The sequence below is a fragment of the Syngnathus acus genome, chromosome 13 (assembly GCF_901709675.1).
Source record: "Syngnathus acus chromosome 13, fSynAcu1.2, whole genome shotgun sequence".
NCBI classification, from domain to species: Eukaryota; Metazoa; Chordata; class Actinopteri; order Syngnathiformes; family Syngnathidae; genus Syngnathus; species Syngnathus acus.
Window position 1 is genome coordinate 13065541 of NC_051098.1, and position 15066 is coordinate 13080606.

At 44.4% G+C, this 15066-nt stretch overlaps 1 protein-coding gene across 1 annotated transcript in view; it reads left to right on the plus strand.

Annotated features, from left to right (window-relative positions):
* The first annotated feature begins 357 nt into the window (after positions 1-357).
* Positions 358-15066, plus strand: part of nectin1b (nectin cell adhesion molecule 1b) — a 110586-nt gene continuing 95877 nt past the window's right edge. Inside the window, 2 exon segments of the mRNA XM_037268323.1 lie at positions 358-954; positions 3456-3491. Coding sequence (XP_037124218.1) covers positions 900-954; positions 3456-3491 — 91 coding nt within the window. The 5' untranslated portion in view covers positions 358-899.

The window sequence follows — 15066 nt, forward strand, 5'->3', positions numbered from 1 at the left end:
ATGCACATGCTGTTTTCTAACATGAAAGCAATTGGCAAAGTTTACAAGGAAGGAGAAAAACCTTTTTGGGTAATGGAACAGTTGAATTTCAATAGGGGAATATTGGTAATAAGAAATAAATAGAACTAATGTACTTGTGATTTGAATATTTTTTTCCCCCATTCACACGCAAATATTTTGTAATACAGTACTGTACATCAAATGTAAAACAGTACATAACTATAATTCGAAGCGCTGGTGCGCGCTCGCGTGGACGCGCATTTTGGCGGGCCGCGTCGCATCCCATCCTTCCAGCGTCCCGACTCCTCCCCCTCCTGTGACGTCAGTTTCCCAGTGGAAGGTAGCGCGGGAGGAGGGGACGCTCACTCGCTAGCTCGCTCGCTCGCTCACTTACTTACTCGCTCGCTCACTCAGCCGGCCGGTAGTCGACTGTTCGGGAAGCAGCCGTGAGCACACGGCCGTCACTTGCGTGGAGCTCCACGGTGTCAATCGGAAATCGAGAACCCGACTTTTTTTCCGGGAGAAATCTGCGGATCTTTCCCCGCCATTCTCCCAGCGCCACTGCGGAGAACTTGACCCAGCAAAGGGGAATCGGGACGCCGAAGTGTTGGGAAACTTCCCCTCCGGCCATCGATCCAGAGACTTGGATGGAGCCAGAGCGGCGCGCTTGAGGCTCAACTCGAAACCGCGGTGGAAGTCAAGCGTGGAACCCTCCTGACTTGTAGATGATCCTCTAGTTTTCTTTTTCTGGCTTTGGAGGTAGCAGTCCAGTTCAGTCCAGGGGACCCCCCCACTTTCTCTTTTTTTTTTTGCCCCCACAAGTGGGATTTGCGCAAGTTGCATGCTCGCTCTTTGTGCACGGTTCTAACGCAGAAGACCCCCGGGAGAGCTGAGGTGCCATGGCGCAGCTGTGTGCGGGGATTTGCGTGCTCCTCTTGGTGCTGCACGTCCAAGGTAATGCCCATTAAAAACAAAAGAAAACGGACTTTTAGCCGCATCTATTTGTTTATTTTCATTTTGTTGTCACGGACTTTTTTAGTCATTGCATGGATAAATGCCCAGGCCAATCCGCATAATATTACATTTGGAGTGTGTTTGCTGCAGAGCAGTTATTTCGCGTTAACAAAAAAAAGTGTAATTACGTGGATGATCGGCAGATGGCGTTGTGAGCGAGGCACTGCAAAGTTAGTCTAATTTAGATTTGAGTGGGGGTAGTTGGAATAAAAGCATCCTCTGCTCTCCAGTTGTAATGGGATGAATCTTCTTAATGTAATGACTCCCCCTCCCTTCATCCTCTCTTGTCCAAATCCTTTATTCCGCTTTGTGGATTCGACCCTGTTGCAGTGGGAATGTTGCGTCTCGGAATATATTCCAGCCACTGACTACTGGCTGTATGTGCTTTTGCACATTAAAGCCTGTCAAAGGCAATTTAAACTCAATAAATGTCTGTGGTCAGTGGTGCTCCTCATGGAAAATGTGCCATATTCCCCATTTTTCTCCCCCTAAAAAAAGGCCCTCAGGCTCCTCCTCCTGTTCCAAGGTGAAAAAACAAGGAAGATGTCGACCCTGCTCGCTGGTGTGTTTTAACAGCGATTGGATACTTTGATCACAAAGAGCTCCGTGTGATTTACAGTGAGATGATCCCTTTGGTTGTGGAGAAGATCAGGATTAGTCCCGTTCCCTTGTGTGTGTGTGTGTGTGTGTGTGTGTGTGTGTGTGTGTGTTGGGGGGGGGGGCATGTGGAGTAGTTCAATCAAGGCTGTGTGTGGAAAATGTGTCCAGAATTGTACTTGAGGAGTTTCGGGGAACGTGAAAGGAAAAAATCGGGTGCCAAATGAGTTTCTCCTAAGGGTGCGTTTACACGCACGCAAAAACCATTCTGATGTTTTGCCACAGTTGGGGAAATCGGCATCGCATCCAAATGAGGTCGTAGATGCTTCAAAAATCGGATTTGAACGGCGGAGCTACCGTCGTTAATCAATTGAGGCAAAAAAAACGATGCATCCCGTTAATTTTTTTTTAACAAGACCTGAGCAGTGGGAAGTGGAGATGTGTGAACACGCAGATACCGATTCAGCCTGTTAATTGTTCAGACCAAATGAAACGATCAAGGGCCCACATTGGTTCATTCCACAGTTTTATTTTGAACTGGGAGTTAATGGAAAAAAGCTGCTGCCTGAATCATTGTCTGTCAGACACGTAGCAACAAGAATTTGCTCTCAGTGGCCCCCGGGGGGTTAAAGGGCGTCGCTGTAAATGCCCAGCCTCTTTTTTAAGTCCTTATTGATATACAGCCTGTTCCCTAGTCGATCCTCACTGGAGTGGGCGTGTCCCGAGCTTGCAGCGGGACGCCCTGCGTCGTCAGAGGGAACGCTGCCCGATAAACCCACACGCCAGATTCCAAAACAGCGAAGGCTCGCCAAAACGATGATCGGCGCGCGCGGGTAATACGAGCGCCTGCTGTCTTTGGCAGGCCGCGAGTCCAGACTTTCGATTTAATTGGAATCCTCCGCCAGGTGGTGGCCGGCGGAGGTACGGCTCTGATGTCTCTTTTATTTAGCGGGAAGCAGTGCGTTATTAACCAAGACGTAGGGCGAGTAGAAATCACATCCCGGACGTCCTTGGCGTGAGTCGGCGCGTTGGCCGCCAGAGCGTGTTTCCGCGCGGCTGGCCCTTTAAGTCGAGCCACGCGTCGTGGTGATCGACGGCTCCATTGTTTAGGTGGCCGGCCGTGGATTTCGGACCAAAGCCGAGTGCGGTCGGGCGGGTCGGAGGCCACCGGGGGCACTTGAAGGTCTTACTCTGAATGTTTGATGATGACTCTGGCAGGAAAGTGCCGGGGGGGGGGGATACACATGTGTCTTTAATTAGCATGCTGACGTTGCACATTTTTGACCTCAGCCATTTGTTGGTTTGCTGGTGATCCAAATTACTTTGACACAACGTTGAGAAAGCGGGAACTTGTTTGCTAGGCGACATCATTCCCCAGAGTGTTATTCCGAAGCATAATTGGGCCTTGGTGGAGGTATGCACTGTTGTTTGTTGAGCAGTCAAACTGTTTTTTGGATCCAGGAATGAAGGACTAATTGTGCCATCTTGCAAAAAAAAAAAATTTGTCTGGGTTTTTTTTTTTTTTTTTTTTTTTTTTTGCAATTGCAAAAACGCAATCAGGTGAATTAATCACGATCTTTAATGGCATGGACGGTGCGCTGTTTTTTTTTTTTAGAGGTGTCAAGATGAACAAATAAAAAAAAATTTGCTTTTTTTTTTGGTGGGGCCTGTTGAATTCCGCCAAACTTTCTTAATTTTCTCAAAGAGTAATACATTCAGTTTTGGGGACTTGGAGGTGTTTAGCAATCACCCGCCCAAAATTCTGATTCTGGAATTTCACACTTGAAAGTTAATATTTGAATGAGAAGCCATGAGACATTGCTGAATTTTTCTCAATTTCCCAGGGAATGATGCATCCCAAATGTCGAGCCTCGGTGGAGGTAAGCCCCGGTTTGTTTTTTGCTGGAAATTAACCAACAATAACAAAGCTCTTCCACATTGTTGTGATGGGACTCCTTCGATTTGGTGGACTTTCCCGCCATTTCCTTTAGTTTCCCAGTGAATGGTGCATGAGGACTGTGGAGCCCTGGTGGTGGTGGTATGACTCTGCTCTTTAGATTTAGCTGATCCAGGGCTCGTTTTCCCTACTTTGCTTAACAATCCAAAATAACTCTTTCTTTTCTTTCTTTGCTAGAGGAGGCATGTACTTGTTCATTTGCTGATGCAGCGATTTAAGATAAACTGAGAACTGCTTAACCGAAATGGGACTTGGGGAGAGTCCAGGTCAATTTTGGAATTTCCTCAGCCACACAGAAGTGACTCCTTGAAAATGAATGAAAATTGAAAATTCATGCAAATGTATGATGTCGTGTGTTGTCATTTTGGCGCAGGACCAAATTAAGACTTGCCTTGGCGGAGGTCCGCGCTCACGCTAGCATCATTCGGGTTTCCCTTGTTATTTGCTCGTTTGTGGCAATTTGTCCCCCACGCCGATGGCAAAATCGCACGGGGATTGTAAGGCTTGATAGTTTGAGAGTGACTACTAATTGCTGTGATTCCGCCCTCCTCTGGGGGGCATCTCCTTTCGTGATGGATGGGCAGCAGCGTCCCCGGGAGAATTGCTTGAAGGCGAACTGACGGGAGATTAAGCCGCGGCGCTCTCTCTCTCTCTCTCTCTCTCTCTCTCTCTCTCTCGCAGGCGCTGCCGGCGGGAGCTAATGGAAGCGCTCGCTTCCTCGCTCGCTCCGACTTGTCTTTGAGCGTTCGGGGCTCGTTTTCGGCGGCGGCGGCGCTGCTGTCAAATCTCTCCCAGAACGCTGCGTGAAATGGAAAGTTTAGATTCCGTTTTGTCTGCCACGACTTGCCCCGCAGTAATATCCGGGCTTTCAAAACCACTTTTATTCAGTCAAAAAAATATTTGAATTGCTTTCTTTGTGTTTCCATGCCGCAGTTTGTGGAATAAATTTGGTAACGGTTGCGTAATGTGGCTGCCTCACACTCAAGCCACACTTCTAAACCTAACCCCTAAATAAACAGTGCAGGTCAACTTCTAGCATTAGCGGACATTATAACGCTAGTATTTGTTGCATAAGTCCTCCTTGACAGTAGGTGGCACTATATTGCGCCTGTTGGCGAATAATTAGTCGGAAAAAAGTGGTATCAAACATTCATGTTTACCCAAAAACCTTCTGAAATATTTGTCTTTTGTTAGCAAAACAAAGTTTATATTCTGCTCGGGCTAGCTAGTTGCCTAGCGGTAATTTGCACTCTCAAAACTTCTTTTTCACTAAAAGTATTTGAATTGTTTTTTCTTTCCACGCTGGAGTTCAAACAGGCCCGCTTGGCGTTTTGCTTATAAGGTCGCATTTGGACGGGCGGGCCTGAATAAAACATGACATGAAAGCGCTAAAACTGAGTGCTAGCGAGAGCTCCGGCCCTCCACGCGCTAATACAATCGCGAGAGAGAAAGAATGAATGATGAATTAAGTTCAACCCCTGCCTGGCCCAAGCCCGGAATCTGCTTATGGGTGAGACTCCAGTCATGATGAGGAATAAATGAATGGTTGAAATTCCCAGCTGAGCAGTTTAGCCGTGAATTTGTTCTCTGTGCTTAAGTTATGCCTGCGCGCTCAGGCCAATATCACCTGGAGTATTTTGACTACTTGTAGGCGAAACCCACGCATCGGTTTAATGAAGACGATTTTATGCTCATTGCTAGACACTCACTTAGCAGCACCTCCTGGAAAGTTGGAATAAATTAGCCCTCAACACTTGTTAAACTGGTTAATATTAAATCGGGCTGACATTTAGCCCTATCTAAAAACTCATGAGGACAGATGTCAGAAAATGAAAGGAAAAGCAGCCATTTTGGTTTGAAGCAGATATTTTGGATTTTTTTTTTAATTTTCCCTCTCTGGAAAGTTAATGAACAAAAAAAATTACAAGATGGACGTTCCAAGGACCCGTAGTTGAAATTGAACAAAGTCCATTTTGTATTTTGGCCCTATTCAGCTTCAGGACCAATCCGAAGCTGCTTTGGGAGACACTAAATGGCCAAGCTTTCTTGGCCGACCGATCATTGCATCACATTTGAATCATTTATTTTCCAATTTGCCATGAAAAGGGAAATGAAGTCATGTTTAAGATGATTGACAAAGACAATATGTCACGAACGTAAGATGGCAGGTTGTTCGTATTTGGTCTTGTCTTGCTTCCTGGTAGTCGCTATGTCGTATCAAGATGAGGCGGGGGGGGGGGTACTCCAGCTCTGTGCAATTTTCTGCTTTAAAGCCTTGACATTCCACTCTGTTTCAACCGGAATGGCGGAATCAGCAAAGCTGGGCAAATCAATGAAGGGGATCAAATCTCGCCCCGAGCTTTTCTGATTCGGCATTAATCTGTCCTCAACATTTCTTCTTCTATTTAGCAGACAGATTCTTGTCGAGGGATTAAATGGTTAAAATCCCGCTCGACTTGACTCTCCGTCCCGCGCCCTTTCTCTTCTGTGTTTGTCGGTTCCGGCGTTGTTTGATAGGCTTGTAATGCTTCCTAAATTGATCTTAATCTTCTCCAAAGTAATGTTGGAGGAGATCTGACAGCTGACATTTTTTTTTTTTTTTTTACACATTAAGCGGTTTGCAAATAGCTGATAGGACTGCTACGTGTCTCTTTGGTTGTTACCATAGTGACAACCTTTCTCAGCATACACTACATCGACGACAAAGCAAATGATATTTATTTCTTTACGTGATGTTTCGTGGAAGCAAATGCAGACTTTTGTATGTACTCATCCAAACACTTCAAATTCACCAGTGGGGCGTTAAATCGTTGTTTCGTAAGACATTGAAGGGCGATAATTCCAAACACTTTGAAGGCTGTAGGCTTTTAAAATAAAGCAGATTAGCTCTCCTCCATTGGTTCTTGTAACCATTCCTCCAATAAGATGTGGGCTGCAACAGTGTTAGGAGGACACAAGCACGAAACAAAATACGGTTATCCGATAGCGGGTGGCCGTCAAGCTGTTGAGAATGATAAGGTAGAAACTATTTTATTAAAAAAAAAAAAAAAACATTTGTTGACCCGCCCCAAAAAATATTAGTTTGCCCATCTTTATTTTTTTTTTTTTAGATAAGGTTATAAAATATAATGACTTTTTGTGTAAATAAAATAGCTAACATTTGTGAGGTCTGGCTAGCTGACAATTGAAAGTTGCTTTTGCTTATTTTGGATCTTAAAGAAAGGTTAAGAAAACGTTCTTTTTGTCGCGCTATAAAAATAAGTTGTCAGTTTGGAAAAACAAAGACTGACCCCAAGGAAGTCTCCGGGTCACCATTTTGAATTGAACTCACCAATTGATTAATTTCCCCATCTGGTTGTTTTCCTGATTATGAAATATTTGAAACAATGACCCTGTCTTTCTTTATCCTCGAATGAAGACGTTGTTACGTCAACACCGACTTATTTTTCCAGCATGGCGTGAGATTTATTTCAGATTTCGGGAATGGTGGCCACATCCAAATCGTGACTCAAACCATCCGTTCCCTCCTTCCTCCATATTCTGTCAAAGCTGCCCCCCCATCCCCTTTGATGAAAGTCTTTAACTCTTAAAACGTAGCGCTAACCTCACGCTCCACAAAAGTAAGCTGTGATGAAATTTCCATCCTCCCCACGCACGCACGCGTGTGGCTCTTTCGTCAGATTCCGCTGCCAGACTTTTACATCTTTTTCCGAGCCCACCCTTCGCCGACCCCCCCCCACACACACACACACACCGAAACGTCTCCTATCTTGGCTCTCCCTTCCGAGTCTCCGCACTCGCAATACAAAGGAGGGGCTTTGTTGCATGAAATGCTTCCTTTTTTTTTAATGAGTAATGTTGGCTCATTTAATATGCCGCGATGATATCTCTCCGGGAGATGACGAGGCTTCAAAGTATCAGCGTGCTTGTAAACGGGTGTCGGCTACGGTTTTGGCAGCAGTGAGGAAGGTTTTGCATCAAATAACACTGGTTTGTTGTTTCCCGCTGGGGGATATTCGGGATTCGTAGCAGAGGTGAGAGACTTGACTTGAGTCTCTAATTGCCTATTTTAGGACCTGGGACTTGCTCCGCTAAAATAGAAATCAAATGGAAAACAACAGGATAGAAACAGCTGGCTTGACTTCGCTTGGTATTGAAATCTACTTTTTGTTGTGAATGTTCGTGCAAAGCTAGCAACACAGCGACGTTGCCAAATTTAACATGCAGGGTTCAGTTCTTAATTTTAGCATAAAACTCTGTTTTTATGTGTCGCTACTCCAAATGAGTAAAGTAGCCGTTGGTTGAAGGTTTATAATCACCAAAACAGGTAGGCTAATTTCTGTTAGCGTTCAGTACAGCGGTTCACATCATATGTTAGCATTAAGCTACCTCACATTGATTTATATACTGTATGTATGTATATTATTGTGAGTGGAGTAAAAATAAACAGCATATTGGCCTGCAATGTGGCATTGATCCTTCCGTGTTGCCGTCCGGATCCAAACGGCACTAATGCAGCTAGTAATCGATAGCCCGGTTTTCAAGCCCCGCTGCATTTCAGTGCGATGTTTGCGTAACGTCAGGTGTCAAGCGGCCTTCACCTTTTATTAGCCACCACGACGCCCTGTAATACCTCTTTGGAGAAAATGCGCTACACAAATAGTTGGCTATCTTTTGAATCCAAAGACCCGGGAGAGGGGCGAAGCTAGCACCGGGCTCCCTCGACGCAATTAGACGAGCGAAGCAAACACGCTAATTCAAAACACACAACACCGAGCGAGCTGACGTGAAAGAGACGAGACGATTGCGCCCCCGGAGTTGAAGGCTTCTCACCAGGCCACTGCCGCATCCCAAATGTATTATTTATGTGACGGACGAGGGAGGACTCCTACTCGCCTTATTTATTTACTTTTTGCTGTTTTACTGACACAAAGATGAATAAATCCGGTGTTATTATGATTTTTTTTTTTAGAACTTGGTGAGGAAAACATGTTGAGTCGTAGTAAGGAGCTCACGTCTTGTAGTAAAGCCACAGGTTGACTTTCTTCTCTGGGTTAAGCTCATTAAATCGTCTCAAGATTATGTTTGTTTGTGCCTTTGGCTCCGGTTTAATTTCAAGTGTAGCGCGAGAGACGCATGCGCCTTACAGACTTCTTTTCGTATTTACACATTCATTTTATGCCGTATGTAAAGCTTTTAATAATTGAACAATTGTTCAATCCTACTAAGAAATACATTTGGGAGTAAATGAAGACAATAACGTTCTAGCCTTTGAAATTTTAATGGCCAACGGTAAAATTGTGAAATGAAATGTGCCCTTTCGGAAAGCAAAGATTGTATCGCTGCCAAAATATTGAACTTTTAGCATCTTTAGTCATGCCTCGAAATAAATTCCTGCTCTTCTCGCCACCCACCTCCGCATCCCGCCCTCCCTCCCTGCCTCCCCCTTCGCCTCTTGCAGCTGAATAACTTTTCAAGGGTTTTTCCACATGGGAGCGCACGCAGACATCTTGCCTCAGCGAGCGGAATCTTGAAAAATCCTGCTAGTCCGCATCACGCTGGGGGAGCCATTTTGTATCCCGCCGTGATTGTCAGTCAAGCGGAGAAGATGACAAATGTCACGTCGAGGGCGGCGACCCCTGAAGGTCAAACGTGTGTTTCAGAGTTAACATGACGCTAAATTATGCGGCAACAACTGGCTGGGGAGTGGAGCGTCTTGCTTTCACTTCCAATTGTTTTCAGAGCAGACTTGTCCGTATCACAAGCCACTTTAGAGCGTTTCGACTGATCTCGTAAGACTCACGGAATTTTGGGTTGGCGACCGTTCGCCTTTTGGAGTTTGTGGCAGACAGAAGAAAATAGTTTTAGCAAAAGTAGCAAGTTGTCCAGGTGCTGAAGGGGCAAAGATCTTGTTGGTGGATGGATGCGTTAAAATGTGCTGGATCCTAATAACATAATAATAAAAATAGAAATAATTAATAAAAATAATAAAAATAGAAATAATAAAAATAATAATAAAGATATATAATGTAATTTGTAGTAACAAACAGGTAACTAATCAACAGGAAAGAATATTTGCCAGCCTCAAAAAAGGCTGGTCCAGCTAAGCTAACTCATACCTGGGGTTGTGTGATGAAGCTGGAAAAAACCAAAAACACAAAGAGCTCTTTGTTTACAAGCAATTAAAAAGTCGATTTGCCATCAGGGCTTTATAAAAAAATAAATAAAAATAAAACAAAGCTTGCATGTAAAAAGGAAAGTTGGGAGACGAAGATCCTCATGTTGGCCCCGCAGGGGGATTGGACCCGCTGTTCCCCAACGTGGCCGACGTCCAAGCATGATTCCAGTTCGCCTCGCTCTCCCGTTCTTGGCGTCGTCTCCCTTTGAACATGTCAAGGACGCTTGTATCAATGAGAGCTCATTAATTTTTTCCAGCTGTATTTTTTTTTTCTCCCCCTGTCGGGAAAGCCACTCAACACTATCTTTTCTCTTTTTTGCGTAATTGTGACTTAATGACATGGAAAAGTGAGAATTAAATTAACAGCGCCGTCGTTTGCTGGAATTAATTTTTTTTTTTTTAAATGAGTCTAATGAGCTATTCAAAGGCACAGTGAGCCTTTTTTTCACCCCCTGAAGTGGATCTGCGTTGGCCGCTACCCGGTCAGTCGCAATGACAAACGAGCCCACCGTCACCCTAGATTGGTCGCCAGTCAGTGGTAGGGCATTCGGCGACCATTCAAACTCTCATTCCCACCCACAGCTCATGTGAATGAAAATCAGCTGAGCGAACCACGACGCTGGCAGTGACCCACATTTTTGCTTCAGGCGAGTAAAGAAATCCAGTTGTGTTGTGTTCCATCTCTTTATCTGGAGGAGGGATTTAAGGGTTAATTCTATCGATTGGATGGCGGGATTTGCCACCGTAATCCTGCCTGAAGTTCTGCTCTCCTCACTCTGTTTTGTTGGGGGGTGGGATGTGTGTGTATATTTATTTGTATGATCGTATGTTGACAGAAAAGTTTGTTGGATTCCAAATTTTCACCACTCCTTGTTTTTCGAATGTCAAATTTTGAAGTGCACTCCCTGGGCGTGTGTTTGTTTTAACTGTGTGTGTTTGTGTGTGGCGGGGGCGTGTTAGGCCTCGAAGGCATGACCGTGGAGCACGTCCCAAACGCGAGCCGCTCCGGCCCCGCCTCCCGATCCTGACCCACTTTTCTCCTCGCCGCTCATCGCTGGCTGTTTAATTGCCGCGCGGCACACTGAGGCCATCTGCTCCGACTGAGGCCCGGTCGCTATGGAGATGCCGGGAGGCTTTTCGGATTTGCCGTAGAGTGACCGAGAGCGAAATGGAGGTCAGGCAATGGGCGGGGCCGGGGCGGGTGAGCCGGACATTCACAAGGTGGTGCTAGGACAGCACCTGGGAAGTGAATTATGCACAGTGGCTAGCACGAGAAGCTAACGTAGCACTCGACATTATCTCCAACGACACAATGGAAGAGCCAACGCTGTAATGCTTAAACTGTTACGAAAACCATCCCAAAAATACATTACACAAATTCTAAATGAAATCTATTTAAATATTGGGATCATTTTTGTAAAAGATGCAAAGCAAAATATACAAATATTATGAAGGAAAAAAGCAAATGAACTAAAAAACTAAACTAATTAAAAACTAAAAATAAACGTCATGACTCCCCCACATGCTGTAATTTCCTCAAACAAGGAAAGCGCGTCCTTTTTATTCCATCTTAAGCTTTAAGTTTGCCTTTTTTTCCCAGTTAATGTTTCTAACAGACACTTTGGCACGGACCGGAATGGCGCGGTGAGGTTTTGCAGGAATCTCTTAATGTTTACTCGTCTCGCTAAAAGGTCAGTATTGGTAGCTGTCATTTTCTGAGGCGCCATTCATAGGTCAATAGCTCATTAGAAATCCGCCGGCGTTTGTTTCGCTCGTGTCACAAAGATGCCACTGTTTGCAACTCAGGATGGGCTCCTGAATGCCTCGGAAAAGACATACAAACTGAATAGAGAAGAAAAATATTAAAAATGTAAAAATAATAGAAAAAACTAAGAATCACGGTCAGACACATGTCTGTCTCTGTCCATGAAGGTCACAAATCACGTCTGTCCATCCCCTGGTGGCAGCTTATCACCACGTGCTAGATTACATGCTAGCTCTATGGAGGATGGTAATTAATTTGTGCCATACTTTAAAAGTTTGAGGTTACCGGCTGCGCTAAGCCCCATCGCTCGTTTTTTTTTTTTTTTTTTGGAAGGTAGGTCTGTTTGTCCAGAGCATCGAATGATGTGACATGAAAAAGCAAAGAATGATTTGGAGCATCACGAAGAACTGTGGCCGATTGCGCTTGCCAAAGTGCTGATTGCGGTTTGAACGGCGGCCATGTTCATTAGCGCTCTTCGCGCTTGTGATATGTTTAGACAAAGGACGCCTGCCTCATCTCTCCTTGACTGGGCGACTGCCTTTTATTGGCCGCTCTTGCGCAAACAAGGCCCTTCGGATCAGGTTGTGGCCTTGCTTCTGTTTTGCATCATTACATTTTTTGGCTTTACAGCGGCCCATTCTGTATTTGATTATTGCCTGACTGGGAGGCTTCAATCCACCTTTATTGAATTTATAGAAAAATCTGAAGGGCAATATTTGGGGAAAAAAAAGTATTAAAAAAAAAAACACACTAACTATAAAGACAAAAAATATCTCACATAGGACATGAGGCTGAGACAAGAATTACAAATATGAAAACCACAAATATTAAAACTATAAAAATATTAGACAAAAATACCTAAAAAAGATAACTATGTATCAAAATATTATGTAAAATTTCACACAAACACAAAAGAACACTCAAAAAATAAAAACATATATGCTATATATACTAAATATAAAAATACTCGTTAGATTAAAAATTGCAAATTACAAAAATATTTTAAAGCTAAAATATTAGAAAAAAAGATGTAACATTGCCCTATGGGTGACCAAAATATTCCAAAAGAATATACAATTAATCAGAAAAAAAATCCCCCAAAACACATTGTATATTATTTGTACAAAAAGCAAATGTAGTACGAGTCGGAAAATCTAAAACAGTGTAATTTAGGCATGCCATATTCCCTGTGCCTTCCTTCCTCTTGTTGGTATTTTACTTCACTTTACGTCTTTCGCAAGACCTTACATACCTTAGAAACAATAAATCCAATTTGAAAACAGCAATAGCAACCACGTGAAATGTAAAGCCCAGGGCTGGCTCGGGGCAAACAAGTGGAAAAGCATCGTCTGATTCCGAAGCTTCCACTCGACTCTGTGATGAATGCTAACAGCCACCCTGTCATACATATCTGCGGCTAATAGCGGCTTCGGTATTCATCAGCCGGCTCATCTCCCCTAAGACTCCGTGTGGAGAATATACGCATTCCCGCCGTGTTCTCTGTGAACCCCCAGCAGCGCAAAATCAGCCCATCTGCAATCACAACAAGCAGACGATATCAAAAGAGAAACACTACAATCGCTGCGGGAGCGAGTCGGGAGGGCGGAGGCTGCTTAAAACCAGGCCGCCATTGCTGTTATTTTCCAACTAGATGACACTTGTGCCAATAAAGTCGGCGGGTGGACTGGCCAATGGATTTTTTTTTTTGCAAGAAAATACTTTGTCATCTGCGTGATGTCGGAATAAAAAGACCCACGACTATTTCTGGGCTGGACTGCGAATAGCAACAACCTTTTTCTGCGATACATCCGAGTATTTAAGTCCCGCAGGAGTTGGGTGCTGTTATTGTGCATTAAAAGCATTTCAGGATCTCAGCGCCATGAATTGCCTCTTTGTACTCTAATGCGCCGACTCATTTGTTTGTCTTTTACAGATGCGAGAGTTGTGAATGACGAGCGGATTACGGGCTTTACCGTAACTTTGCTGTAATTCCGCCTCTTTGTGCAGTTACTTTGCTCGGTCTGAATCTGGTTCTCACAGCTCCGCGGTCCTTAATAAAAAGGGATCTTAATTGAATTTTAGTTTCTGATTAGGAAAGAAAAGGATGCCTATCTTAATGTCAAGCTAACATGCTAACAGGCGGAGATGACTTCACGTAGGAGTACATCCAGAAGGGATTATTCAAATACGCTCGTTTAATATTCCGAGTCGGTAATGTCAGATTATTCCCCCGCCGTAACTTCGACCTTAGATTTACGATTCATATTTATGGGGGGTTGTCAGGAGCCGGCGGCCTACGATGAATCAACAAGGCTTCAGCCACGGAGAGTTGCGTGATGTCGTAAATCAGTATCCAAAGCAGGCGAGGGAAAGAAATCCCACCTAGGTGTGCAAGAAGGAGCCAATTATGGAGTGAGTAACCTTCCCACTTGCACCGCATGCTGTGATCTGGGGGATTACCAGTGTGCCCTCCGGGGGTGCGCTGGATTAAAATTGTAATGTTGGATAGAATTTAAATATTGGCAAGGTGTCATATTAACGTGGCACTATAGCCGAGTAGTTTGAGTACATTTTATGCTCTCAAAATATTATGAATATTTAAAATATGTTTAAAAACATACGATGGGTTGTTTTGGGTGTGCCAACTCTGTCATGTTTGAAGTAGCGCATGGTATAAAAGATATATGGGAAATCACATTCCATGATATATATTGATGTAAAATTTTTACATTGTTTAGTGTGTTGAGTAGTTGAATAGTGGTCCGCCAATTCTGTTGCTGGCTTGATGGAGTTGTGTAGCTATTCTGTGTCAGTATCAACACAAAATTGCAAGTTGGAGTTTGTTGCAATTCATTTTGGGTCAGTTGGACTGTGTTGCCTTGGGAAAGTGGTGCGCCAACTCCCTCACGGTGTTCAAGAATGCGTGTGGTATAAAACATTTGCGAAATATTGTTCCCCGATGTAAAATCAATACAGAAAGTCTAGTTTGTTTCCATATACTTTTGACTGACCGGATTATTTTGCCATTGGAGCTGAATTTACGAACCTTGTCGGAATGTTGAAAAGGGTGCGTCGGTTAAAATGTTCAGTAAAGGCTTCTTGCTCCCCGTGGTGCTTTTTACATGGGAAGGAGGCACGCATGGCAACAGCGTGTGCGCATGGATGTCTTTCAGGTCGACTTCTCGAAGTTGCGTTGGGATGCGGAGTTATTTTTAGCTACGGGAATGGGCTGCTTCCCATGCAATGTGTCAGGGGCAGCATCACGTTAAAGATTCAGTCAGATGGTCCTCAACACCGGGGGGCGCAGGGATGAGTTTGTACCCAGCGCTGGAAGGCGTGCGGGGAGGGGCGGGGGTGCGCTGGGTCACGTGCTGACCTCATTGCGCGCACGAGTAGGCTTTAGGCTCGGCGGCATCACGGCCGCCGTAAACGGGAGACTGAGTGACTTATCTGGGAGGCGGCTTACTGTGAAAAAACCAACTGACTTCCCCGACACAAATAAAGCAGAGACAGAAACGTTTTTCTTGATCCGTTCGTAAAATTGGGAGAGATTTA